The 13091-nt window shown below is 45.3% G+C and overlaps 2 protein-coding genes across 7 annotated transcripts in view; both read left to right on the forward strand.

Annotated features, from left to right (window-relative positions):
- The window catches only part of RNF43 (ring finger protein 43), a 101218-nt gene extending 96149 nt beyond the window's left edge, over positions 1 to 5069 (forward strand). For all 6 annotated transcript variants that reach the window (XM_027870602.1, XM_027870604.1, XM_027870603.1 and 3 more), the window contains 2 exons: positions 227 to 1570; positions 3620 to 5069. In XM_027870602.1, coding sequence (XP_027726403.1) covers positions 227 to 1570; positions 3620 to 3663 — 1388 coding nt within the window. In that variant the 3' untranslated portion in view covers positions 3664 to 5069. The remainder of the gene's footprint in view (positions 1 to 226; positions 1571 to 3619) is intronic.
- A 1777-nt stretch (positions 5070 to 6846) lies between these two features.
- Positions 6847 to 12787, forward strand: SUPT4H1 (SPT4 homolog, DSIF elongation factor subunit). Its single transcript, XM_027870482.1, has 5 exons — positions 6847 to 7012; positions 9224 to 9330; positions 11640 to 11695; positions 11980 to 12033; positions 12411 to 12787. Exons 1-5 carry the CDS (start codon positions 6944 to 6946, stop codon positions 12476 to 12478), a joined length of 354 nt encoding a protein of 117 aa, XP_027726283.1. The 5' UTR covers positions 6847 to 6943; the 3' UTR covers positions 12479 to 12787.
- Positions 12788 to 13091: the final 304 nt, after the last annotated feature.

Consider the following 13091-nt stretch of genomic DNA (forward strand, 5'->3'; position numbering starts at 1 on the left):
CTTAGAACCAAGGAGGAAAGTGTTCCAGTAGTAGATGAGAGGTGATGGCATAGATGTACTTGATAGGTTTCTCATGGGAGAGACCATCTAAGTTGGAGGAGATGAAAAGAGAGACAGAATTTCAGAGGATGTGTGTATGTGAAAGTGAGGGATGGGAGTTGAGGTCCTTGTTCCCTAAGCCATCAAATGAGTAGTGCCAAACCTTGAAATGTTTCTCTTTTTCTAGAGGGAGATCCATTTTCCCAATCCTCGGGACCCCCACATCCATACCAAGAACCTGGCAGAAGACTCCATCTCATTCGCCAGCATCCTGGTCATGCCCACTATCACCTCCCTGCAGCGTACCTGCATGGCACTTCACAGACTCCAGTAGCCCAACCCCCTCGACCTGGCCCCTTCTTATCCTCCATGGAGCATGGTTCTTGGCATCATCGCCCACCCAGAACTTTGCATCTTGGACATTCGTGCACTCCGCGTCACCCAGCGGTTCCTCAGCATCCCCATGCTGCTAACTGGAGGCTGGGACGCCTCAGAGCCTGTTCCATGCAGCACCCATCAGCTTGCTTGGTCTCTCCACGATGGTCAAGACCACATGATAGCAGTGGATCAGGGGAGAGCTATCATACAGAGAGAAGTGGCTACCTGGCAGATGGACCAGCCAGTGACTCCAGTTCTGGGCCCTGCCATGGTTCTTCCAGTGACTCAGTGGTCAATTGCACAGACATTAGCCTTCAGGGCATCCATGGCAGCAGCTCTACCTTCCGAAGTTCCCTTAGTGACTTTGACCCCTTGGTATACTGTAGCCCTGAAGGTGAGACCCAGGAGGAGGTTCAGCCCAGTATAGGTTATCGGCCCCGCTCTCTGGACTCAGTAGTGCCAAAAGCAGATGTCCAGATGTCCAGCCATACCCACTACCATAAACACCGGCACCATCACTACAAAAAGCGCTTCCAGTGGCATGGCAGGAAAGCTAGCCCAGAAACTGGACTACCTCAGCTCAGGCTCACATCTTCCCGAACAGAATCCCAATCAGAGCTGCCATCTCTTGTCCAAAAAGCCCCCAAATCTATCCCTCCATCCCCATCTAGGCAGATCACTTATCCAAGGCCTCGGGCTCTCACAGAGTCATGCAGTGGCTCTGAAGAAAACTCTGGTCCCAGCCCTGCTCACCTTCCTAGCCCTTTAGGATTACAAAGACCTGCTGTCTTGACACGACATCAACAGAGGAAACGGAGGGGGCTCCCAGAGCCTATCTCAGCCACCCGACCCCAGGATGTTCCTGTGATCCCTAGCTTCCACACGCTTCCCCATCATGATTCTGGCTTAACATACCCTTGGCCTCGAGAAGCCCACCCATTAATTCCTGGATCTCTGGGCCTGGATACAAGGCTGCTACCAGACACTACGGGACCCTGTTATTCAAGCTCACAACCTGTGTGGTTTTGCCTCACACACTGTCACCCACTGAGTCCTTGTCCACCTGAGGAGAGACCTGCAGGATGGAGTCCTGGTGTCCCGGAGGATGGGCCATGTCCTTATCCACATTGCCAGGCACTGACAGCCCAGCCTGGTGAGTTTCCTGGTGAGATTAAGAGTGGCAGGAAAGAGAAAAGTAGGAAGAATAGGATATGGGACTGAAGAGGAGATCAATCAATCAGTCAACAAACATTAAGTGCCTACTGTGTGCCAAGCACAGTGCTCAATACTGGAATTGCAAAAGTAAACAAAAAAATGATCCCTGCTCTCAGGAAACTTACATTGTTTTAGGGGACATAACGTATATACATACACATACATACATATATACATACATATCTTAGGGGAGATAACATATATACACACAGATATAAAAGGAGTTAACATGTATATATATATATATTTTAGGAGATATGTACATTGTGATTGTGATTTGTCCTTTGTTCTCAAAGAGGACCCTGACATCAGGGAGATGATGACATGACTTGCAATTGAATTTGAGTTGAGTGAAGGAGGGTTGTGCAAAGTCACTAACCTCACTTTCTCCTCCAGAGCCATCTGGGTCCAGTGGCCAGATATCAAGGTCCATATGTATATTTTAGAGGAAGGGCCGCTAGGTGGCGATAGTGGATAGAGTGCTGGGCCTGCAGTCAGGAAGACTCATCTTCCCCAATTCAAATCAGACACTTAGTTGTGTAACCTTAGGCAAGTCACTTAACCCTGTTTGCCTCAGTTTCCTCATCTGTAAAATGAGCTGGAAAAGGAAATGGCAAGCCACTCCAGTATCTCTGCCAAGAAAACCCCAAATGGAGTCATGAAGAGTCAGACAGGACTGAAAACAACTGAACAATAACAATAATATTTTAGGGGAGATAACATGTAAATACACACGTACATACACATCTATATTTTAGGGGAGATAACACAACCAGGTTCCAGCTTATCTTTCTAGCCTCATACATCACTCCCTGATCCAACCAAACGGGCTCCTTTTGTTTCTTACATAAAACATCCCATCTCCAGTTTGTGTGACTTTGTGCTAGGTCTCTTCTCCTTTCCTGGAATGCACTCCCTCCTCAGCTCTACCTCAAAATTCCTTTCTTCAAGATGCCACTCAAACACCACTTTCACCTGAATGAAACCTTTCCTTATCTCCCTAATTGCTAGTGCCCTCTCTCCAAAACTACTTTGTGTTAAACTATTTTGTGTTCATTTTTTATCATATATATGTATATGTGTGTGTATGTGTGTGTATATATATATATATACACATACATATACACACACATACATCTATATACTTTTCTCCTGTTAGAATGTAAGCTCCTTTAAAATTGGAATCATTTCATTCTTTGTTTTTGTATCCCCAGCACAGTGCCTAGCACAAGTTAGGGACTTAATAAATGCTTGTTGAATAATTGATTGAACACAGTGTCACCCCTGCCCTATATAGTAAGTACCCTTGTCTCCTTGGGTTTCTTTCTTTTCCTTCAAGATTAAGGAAACAATGTGGGTCTACCTACCCCCTCTGGATAGCTTTATTAGCTAGATCCAACTTGTCCCAAAAGGGACTTCATACCTCCCAGCTGTAATCAGATGGCAGTAGTTGGTTAATTTTCAAGTTCAGCTTTGCAAAAATTGTTTTCCTAAATTACTCCCTTCTTGAGCTGTCTTTCCCCTACTTGTTACTTCTCCCAAGCCCAGATACCTGGGCTAAGGCATTAAGCTGTCGACAGCTTTAGAGGACTCCCCCACACTCAATCTGGGCCCAGATTCCTAAGAAGACAAATTCCAAGGGAATTTAGGAAACAGAAGAATATTATACTTCTTTTAGAGATACTGTTTGATTTTTGTTATGCTTGTACTGATTTATTTTAGGCCCTGGCATGTGCTTGTTTTCTTTGCTGTCAATATGGAACATTATCTTTGGAAGGAAAGGAAAAATAATGTTCTTTTCTTTTCAGTTCCACCTGAGATTTCAATTGGCTGTCAGTATGGTCACCCTTTTACCCTTCCCATTTTCTCTCAGTTTTTGTCTATCTTGGTGTCTCTTGGCCTTGCTTTCTGTCTTTCTGGGCCGTGGTAGAAGACAAAGTCAACTTTCTTTCAGAAACTTATGCCCTTCCCTTTTCTCTGAATGCAGGTCCAGAGGAGGAGATTGAAGAGCTGTGTGAACAGGCAGTGTGAGATGGGACGGGCTCCAGCTCAAGGCCTACAACAACAGTGTGCCCTAGATGACTTGGCACCGAGCCCAGCTCAGAATCCCTGCTTCCCTCCCCCTCTGGAGAAGAAAGGGGCTCAGTGAACACCCTTTCTTTGGCTGTACTCAAAAGTGCCAGTAGAGGGGAAAGGGATGATGGTGTTAAGAGAATGCTCTCCCATATCCCTGGTTTTGTTTCCTGCCCTTGGCTCTGGAATGATGGCTTCTGCATATTGGTCCTAGCTGAGATCTGCAGTGCCTAGCAGGGCTTCCCAGCTGCTGTTTTTATGAGCCTGGCTGTCTTCCAGATTAAACCTTCTGAAGACAGCTATGTTGAGGGGTAACTTCTGGGCTGTTTCTCTATCCACAGCCCACTAGAGACCAGATGGTTTCATTCCCCACATTGATTCAGAGCCCCAGAGAACACTGTAGTTGTGTGGTTCATTGAGTTACAGATAAGCCCTGGAAAGGCCTAACATATTTAAAGCCAGGGTATAATATGTCTCCTGAATCACTCAGTGTCCTTAGGGTGGGCTCATAGGGTCCTGAGGGGCCTGACAAATCTGCCCAAGCCTAGTCCCCAATGTGGCCTTTAGAAACTCCCACTGTTGCAGAAGCAACCAACACTTCAGTATTTATGTGATCCTGGGCAAGTCACTTAACTAAACACAGGACCTGTTTTGTCATCTGTAAAATCAGGGGCAGGAAGCAGGATTTGTGTTCTATGAACTGTAAGGTTCCTTCCAGTTTTAAATCCATGACCATACTTCTAAAGCTACCTCACAGTAGCTCTCATCAGAATTTCTCTGTTCTTCCCCCATCTCTACAGGTGGCATAAGGCACTGGTATAGGGAAAAGAGAGGCAATTCACAGGAGAAAGTAGGAAAGGGAAGACTTTACCAGGGCAGGGAGGAGACTTGAGGCATTTGTCCGAAGACCAAAACTGGAGAGAGTATAGGGAAGGAGGAAGACGAGATCAAAAGATCGATGAGGCTAAAGGGCATGGAGGTTCCACTCTGAAATGTGAATCATACAGATACCCTTGTAATAGGGAAGGTGTGAAAGGAAGAGTAGGGATAGAACAAAAAGTTAAGGCTATTGGCTCTTAATGGGCAGGGGCTAGAGGGATCTAGTTAAAATGATGCCCCCCCCCCCGGGGCGGGGGGGGGGGCAACTTAAGCCTTATACCACACTTCTCTCTTTTTGGAATGGGAATGTGGGGGAAGCAGGAATAACTCCATGGAAGCTCCAGGGTTTCTTAAAACTGGTGGGGATAAGCAGCATCTCAGAACCCACATGGTTGTATTTGTATCTGAACCAGACACAGAAAGATGCTTGAATCAGGCACTATGTTGAGAAATGTATTTATTTACTAATATATTTATCCGCATAACAGGTCTGGTTTTGTGTTTTTGTTTTTGAACGTCACCTATATCATCACGGTCATCAACAGAAATTATTTCTGAATATCTGGGGGGCTAGGAAAGAGGCAGTAGAGTTGAATGCAGGAGATATTATGTATCTCTTCACCTCCAAAGGCATGGCATTAGGAGTCGACATTTGGATAGGTGGCTCAGTCACAATTTACCTTTGGGCAAATAAAATGTTGCTTTCTGATTTGTAAAGTGGATTGGGGGGTTGGGGAGCTTTCATGGGGTTTTGAAACAAATAAGATAATTGGATGTAAGGTCTTAATTCAAATAAGAGTTATAAAAAGAAAAAATTCTTTCAAATGGTCTAATTTAGCATGGTTTTAAAGATGGGGGTCTGAATAATGATGATGATGTCAGGGGCAAAGGTATTGAAGAAGCCAATTTTGACACCCTCTACTGGCTATTTCACAGCAAGATGGTACCTCAGCTGGTGGGTAGGAGAGTCAGTCAACAAGCATTAATAGCCTAAGTGTCAGGTATTATGCTGAGAACTGAGGCAAAAACAGCCCCTGCCCTCTAGGTCAAACTGTGTACATACATATACCTATATATCCCCACAAACACTTTGGTAGGGGAAAGTCATGTCAACCACAAAACGCTAGCAGTAAGGGGGACCGTGAAAGGGTTCTTACTGAGGGGATTTTAGCCGACACAGGGAGTAGAGATGGAGGCCATTGCAAGCATAGGAGGCAGTCAGTGAAAATGCATAGACTCTAGAGTTGGGGTGTCCTGTGCCAGGAAGAGCAAGAAGACTGGATCAAAGCGTAAATTTGTTTAAGGTCTAAGAAGACTAGACAGCTAGCTGTGTGACCCTGGGCCAGTCACTTAACCCAATTGCCTAGACAAAAATTAAAAAAAAAAAAGACTAGACAGGAAGGGGTCAGGGTCCTGGAGGGCTTTGAATGCCAACTACAGAATTATCTGATCCTTGAGGGGAGAGGGAGCCGAGGGCTGGGGGTGGGGGAAATGCAGGGGAGCTTGAGGAAGGACCAGCAGCCACTGCAGCAGTCCACTTGGCCCGAGGTAAGAGGCCCCCATGGCCTGCCCAGGAGGGCGTTAGGAAGGTAGGCTAGTGAGCCAGAGGGACGTGAGGCGGAGGGGAGACTGGGTTCGGACATGTTGAGCTCAAAAAGTGTACTGGACATCAGTTCGAGTTGCTCCCAAAAAGAAAACCCTTCCCGTTTTGTACGTGGAAGTAAATGGCAGGTAGGGTCCTAGAGGGTTGAGCGCGACCTCATCACGAACTTCCCGTTGATGCGGGAGAGGCCCGCCAGGAGGTGGCGCATCTGTCACGCTCGGCTCTAGCTTACACTGCAACTGTCAAGGCGTCGGCTTTTTAAAAATCCCCAGGGCTGACCCTCGTCCCAGAAGAGCTTTAGTATCTGAATTCAACAACACGAGATAACCTCGTGGGGGGCGCGATTTGGGGGGCCAGGCGGAGAGGGGAGGGGCCTCCGCGCGCAGCAGGCGGGTTCTCTTTGCTGAGGAAGACGAAACAGCAGCATCTCCCGCGCGCTCTGGCCCCACGAGATTTCAGACGACCGCCTCAACAACAGGCCAACTCCCCCCGCGCGCCCGACCCAGGCAGTGGGAGCAGGCCAGGAGCCAGGTGTTAACCTGGCCCCGCCCTCTCGGCGGGAGAGACCATCTCGCGGAGGTCTGAGGGGGGCGGAAGGAACGAGCGGAAGTTCCTGTCTGGGGGCACGGCCCCGCCGGATGTTGTCGTCTTTCGGAGTGGGCGGGACGAATACTTCCGGCACAGTATATGGAGACCTAGACGAGAAGCGTTTTCGGCCGTGTCTGGTAAAATTTTCTTCGGCTCCGGGAGGCAGCGATGGCGTTGGAGACGGTTCCCAAGGATTTGCGACATCTGCGAGCTTGTCTTCTCTGTTCCTTGGTCAAGGTACCGGTTCGGGGTTTGGGGAGTGTCTGTAGAAGGGATGGGGGCGGGAAGGGGGAGAAGGAACCAAGGGAAGGAGAAACACGAGCTCGTGAAAAGCCTTCACAACTAAATCCGTCAGCATGCATTTATTCAGTGTCCACTATGTGCCAAGCACTGTGGGCTAAGCAACTGGCCATATAAAGGTCACAAACCACCAGGCCTTGCTCTCAGGGAACTAGCTAACAGTCTAGTAAGGGAATACATTAGTATATATACTAGTATATTAATATATAGTATATCTACAGGGTAAACTGGAGATAATCGTAGAGGGAAGACATCAGCATTGAGGGTGATTGGGAAAGGCGTCTTGCAGAAAGTGAGATTTTAGCTGGTACTTGAAGGAAGCCAGGAGTTAGAGATAAGGAAGGGAAGCATTCTAGGCATAACCTGGAGTTTGAATATGGAGTGTCTTGTTTGAGAAACAGCCAAGAGGCTCATGTCACTCACTGGATTGAAGAATATGTGGGGGTAAGTAAGGTGTAAAAAGACTGGAAAGGTAGGCGGGAGTTAGGTTATGAAGGGCTTTGAATGACAGGGAATTTTAGGTTTGATCTGAGATATGATAGAGTCACTGGTATTTATCCAATAAGGGGTGTGACACGATCAGGCCTGTGCTTTAGGAAGATCAGTTCCACAGCAGAATAGAAGATAGACTGGAGTAGGGGGAGACTCAGCAGAAAGACCAAACATCAGGGTATTGCAGTAGTCCAGGCTGAGGTGATAAGGATTATACCAGAATAGTAGCAGTGTTAGAAGAAAGGGATGTTTAGGAAAAACGTTGCAAAGATAGAAATGCCATCTGATTGGATGTGGGGAGTGGTTGTGAGGAGTTGAAGTTGATGGCTAAGTTGCCAGCCTCAGTGACTTTGAGAGGATGGTGGTACCTTCTGTAATGATAGGAAAATTAGGAACAGGAGAGAACTTCTGGGAAAGATCTGTGAGTTCAGCTTTGGAGATGAACTATATACCTGAAGCACACGGCCAATCACTTCGTTCCCCTGCTCAAGAAGCTTTGTTCCTACTGCCCCTAAGATCAGATACAAACTTTTCTGTTTGGTATTTCAAACCCTACACAATCATGCCTCATTCATTTTCCCTCCCCTACACGCATTTCCCTCATGCACACTGTACCACAGCCAAATGGTACTACAGCCTGCCCTTTCTTGGACACAGAACTGCATGTCCCCCAGCCTTTGCACACAGCCAGTCTCAGGGACCCCCCAGGATGACTGGGCCACACGTGTCTTAAAGGAACGTAAATTCTTTGAAGGTGGAATGTAAATTCTTTGTTCTTCATTTTATTTTTCTATCCCTAGTGCCTAGTAAAATTACTTGAACATAATGGATGATTAATAAATATTTGTTGAATTAAATTTAATCAAGGAGTTAGTTCGGTTAAACAGTAAATCATTAGGTGCAGACCACTGTCCTGGGATAGATGCAAAGCTTGGATAAAGACAATTTCCAGCTTTCGTGGAATTTACAGCCCAGTGAAGAGACAAAAACACAGAAAACCATAATTCACAACATCACAAGATAAGTGCTTTGGAGAGGTGCAAACAAATAGCAATTGAAGTTCTGAAGACTAGGGTCAGAAAGAGATGTCAGTTAAATTGTGCTTCAGAAGGTAGGTGTGAATTCAATCAGTCAAGATGGAGATTTCAAACTTGGAAAAGGGGCTAGGGACACTGGGATAGACAGAATGCTCTAGTTTTGCTGGAGTATAGAATGGAGTAAGTTGAGAGTGAGTAGTAGTGTGGAGACAAGGAGGTGAGAAATAGAAGGAGAAGGATTGGTGGGGAGAGGGGGAGGAGGCTAGAATATTGGATTACAGTGCTTAGAGCTGACCTGGAAGGTAGGGAAAGGGAGGAGTATGACAAAGAAAGATTCAGATGGAGGATGTGGTGGAGGAATGGGGGAAGAAGGGAAGGATTGGAGCTGGAGAAAGCTTGGGGTGGGAGGAATGATATAAATTAAGGTAAGATAGAGCCTAAGTGCCATTTAAGTTGGGCTTGGGAAATGAAGGAACAGGTGCTAAAAGGTTGAAGTTGAGAGGGTGGGATGGATTTGGAGAATTGAACCCAGGGCCTACATTCCCTGGGAATAGTAGCAGGAGAATCTCTACCTTTTTATCTGGACCTACTAATGCTGCATCCCTTTCATGTTTCTTAGACTATAGACCAATTTGAGTATGATGGCTGTGATAACTGTGACTCATACCTACAGATGAAAGGTAACAGAGAAATGGTATATGACTGTACAAGCTCTTCTTTTGATGGGTAAGTAGTTTTCACTCTTTTCCTTATTTGTGCCATTCTTTCAAATGTAGTTTCTCGACCTTCTCCCACAGCACGGTAGGTAAAGTCACTAGGGCCCAAGCATAGCCTATATTAGGGAAGGAGAGGAGTCATATATATAGTCTCAGAGGGAAATCTGAGGTGTGACATAAGAAGGGTCGTTGCTGTCTCATTTTGGGGGAGGGTGCTCCGTAAAAGTGTTCTCCCTTTCTCCTCTGGTCAAAGAAAAAAACAAACAAACAGTGTAATAATTTCACCATGTACCCAGCTGGTGTTATTCAAGATTAAGAAATGGTAAGAAAGTAAACCCCAAGGACTGGAGCCAAAGAACAGAGGGCTAGCTTTCTAGAAGGAGCATTTTAATTTTCATTTGGTTTTCATCTAAACTGGGCAGGACTCTGGCTAATTCAGGAACTGATTGTTTCTCCGGGATGAAACTGCCTCTTCTGTGTTAGAGGATAAAATGAAACAGGAGGAAATAGCCATGGTAGCTAGCAAGTCTGCTATCTTCCCTTTAGTATTTGTGAATGATACTTTATTCTGTACTCCTCTCATTTGTCATTACTTTTTTTTTCCATCTAAGCAATTTCCTTAACCTTTTTTCCTGACTCTTTTTACTATCTTTCTTTTAATCTAGACCAATCCTTAACTTTTTTTTTCTCATCATAATCTTTTTTTGCAGTCTGCTGAAGCCTGTGGGGCCCTTCTCAAAATAATGTTTTTAAACTAATTGAAAGAAATGGTAAAATTCAGTTAGAGGATAGTGAAAATAAAGATGTAATTTGTTTTTCCCATCTAGGTTCATAGACTCTGTGAAATCTACCCAGGGACACCTTGGAGGCTGTGTTTCCCAGGTTAAGAACCCCTAGTCTAGATAGTCCTCATTCAACAACTCATACCCCCCTATTAGGTCTATTGAACACCTAATAGAATCAATCTAGTCCAGTGCACTTGTTTTGTAGATGAAGAAACTCAGGGCCAAGGAGTTTTAGTGACTTGCCTAAGATCACATATCTAGTGCTAGGTCTCTTTCCAGTTCTCTTTCTCTCTATAGTATTCTCTAGTATGAACAAGATACTGCTAGGCCCTGTGCGGTACACCCATAAGTTCCTCCCTAAAGGAGCAAATATCACATCCAGCTGGAGTCATGAGGAAAGGCTACCTAGAGTAGCTAGACCTTTGAAGGATGTCAACAGGCAGAAATTGAGAGGAGAAAATGGATTGGGTAGGGAAAGGGGAAGTATGTATTCCAGACATCCGGAAGCAAGGCATATGTTGTAGGAATGCTAGATTGTCCTAGTTGACTGGATTGTAGGGTATTTGTAAAGGAGATAAGGCTGGAATAAGATGAGATAATGCTACAAAGGTAGGCTGGTGCCAGCTTGTAGACTGTCTTGTAGGCCATTGGGAACCGTTGGAAGTTTTTAAGCAGTAGAGTGGAGTTAGGAAGAATTTTGTGGCAGGGGTGTGCATGTTGATTGGAAAGAAGAGTGTAGAGACTGGAAGTGAGAAGACTGTAATTTTGAGGCTTTTTAGAGCTTAGGTATGTGGTAGATAAGAAGCCCCTTACCCAGGGTGGTAGCATTGGAGATTTCTGGAGATGTTTTGAGAACTTGGTGGATGGGTATAGGGGGAGTGCCAGCAAGCAGGAGTGTTTGGGAGAACAGACTCAAAGACAATTCTAAAGTTTCCAGCTTGAGTGATTCTGTTGATATAAATAAGGAAGTCATTAAGAAAAACTGGTTTGAAGGGGGTACTATGGGCAGGGAAGGTGCTCTTTTCTCAGAAGCTCTGTGTTTAGTGGTCATATTAGCCATGATCAGTGGTGCTCTACTCCTACTCTGGCTGCCTATCTCTAAGAATCACCCATTCCCTAGGCTCGGGCAAAAGGTTTTTAACCTGGGGTTTGTAAACTTTAAAAAAAAATTTGAAAACTGTGTTTGTAATCCATTGTATTTTATTTTATTTGTTTAAAAACCTTATTCTGAGAAGCTGACCAATTTGGGGGTAGGGGGAGGAGAGGCGAGGAGAGGCAGTCGTAGGCTTCGCCAGACTGCCAGAGGGTTCCATGACACAAAAAAAGGTTAAGAACCCCTGCCTTAAGGGATCTTGGGATTAGGAAATAGTATAGTGTTTCTGGTACCAGTGAAGTAGTGACTAGGACAGTTTGTAGTGGCCAACTTAGGGGTTGTGTAAGGATAAAAGTGGATATAGAGACCCTCAGGGGTTTTCCTGTGTCTTCCTCCTGTCCAGCAAAGAGAAACTCGGGAGACCCTTTCTCTCATTTACAGGATCATTGCAATGATGAGTCCGGAGGACAGCTGGGTCTCTAAATGGCAGCGAGTCAGTAAGTATCTCCTTCCCGTATTCCTTTCAGAAATGTGTATTACAGATCCTTTTCCCTCCAGCCCTGTTGGCAGAGAGGGACAGACGGTTCCATTGTCGCTCTTGCTCCTGGGTTCTGGCAGGAGGGTTAGGTTGGGGGATAGTATAGGAACCATCTTTTCCTTCAGCCCAGAATAAACAATAAACAATCCTTCTGTTCTAGAGCTTGAGCTCTTTTCATTAGTAGCCTGAGCCCCTCTGCTGGCCTTCTATGTGGTCTTACATATCCCCTTTCATCTCTTTTAGGCACCTTCAAGCCTGGAGTTTATGCAGTGTCTGTCACTGGCCGCTTGCCTCAAGGTATACTGTCTCTCTTTCTCCTCAGTGTCATCTATTTAGGGTTCATCAGGCATCTACCTGGATTTGTCCTTGTAGCAAGCCAGATGAATAAGAAGCAATCCTTTCTTACTAATAATGACCTCAGAGGAGTTAAGGAAGAACAGGGGTAGGGAACTTGTGGCCTTCTACATCCTTGGGCCTTTTGACTGAGTCCAAGTCTTAACAGAACAGATCCTTTTATTAAGGGAATTTTTTTCTGTGAAGTTTGGATTCAGTCAAAAGGCTGAACTTGAGGACCTCTCTCTCCCCTTCATTCTCTACCTAAGAGCTGAAATGTTCTTGTTTTCTTGTTGTGTGTCTATTTCTTTCTCATAGAGTTTTCTTTTCTTTTGTTGCAGGAATTGTTCGGGAACTGAAGAGCCGAGGTGTGGTCTACAAATCCAGAGACACAGCAATAAAGACTTAGTGAACCACCAGGGCCTCCAACCCCCTCCGCCCTTGACACCCCTATCATTGCTGAGTTTTTTGCCTGGAGAGCTGATAGAACACTACTCATTTTCCTGCCTACCTTCCATTCTTCAGCCTTTGAGAGATGTCAAGAGCAATAATGACTGACTTCAGGGACATTGGATTCTGAGTTGTTGAAAGAGGGTTGGATTTATAAGATTATGGAAATGTTGAGGCAATTGCTATTTATCCCATCTTGAGTACAAGACTTGGGGTTGTGTGTGGGTCAGAGGATAGTAATAAATGTGAACCGTTTCAGTCAGAAGCACCCTTTCTCAGGTTCTTTGGTTCAGAACTCCTTTTACTCAACTGTGAACAGGGGCCACATTCTTAACTTTGTTAGCATCTTTTGGAATTTGTCAGGGCTCTCTAAAAGATTGCTGACCATTTGAATCTTCATATTCCAATGTGTTTTGGGTTTTGCCTCATTAGAAGCTCTTATAGCCCCTGCTTATCCTACTGACCTATTTGTGGCCAACTTTTTGGCCTGACCCTAAGAATTCCAATGGTGAAATTAAAGATTCCACTGCCCAGGTCTAGAACAGCACTAAAAACCTGTGATGTAAGTGTCA

This window comes from Vombatus ursinus, unplaced genomic scaffold, assembly GCF_900497805.2.
Source record: "Vombatus ursinus unplaced genomic scaffold, bare-nosed wombat genome assembly UNPS02014797.1, whole genome shotgun sequence".
Taxonomy (NCBI): Eukaryota; Metazoa; Chordata; class Mammalia; order Diprotodontia; family Vombatidae; genus Vombatus; species Vombatus ursinus.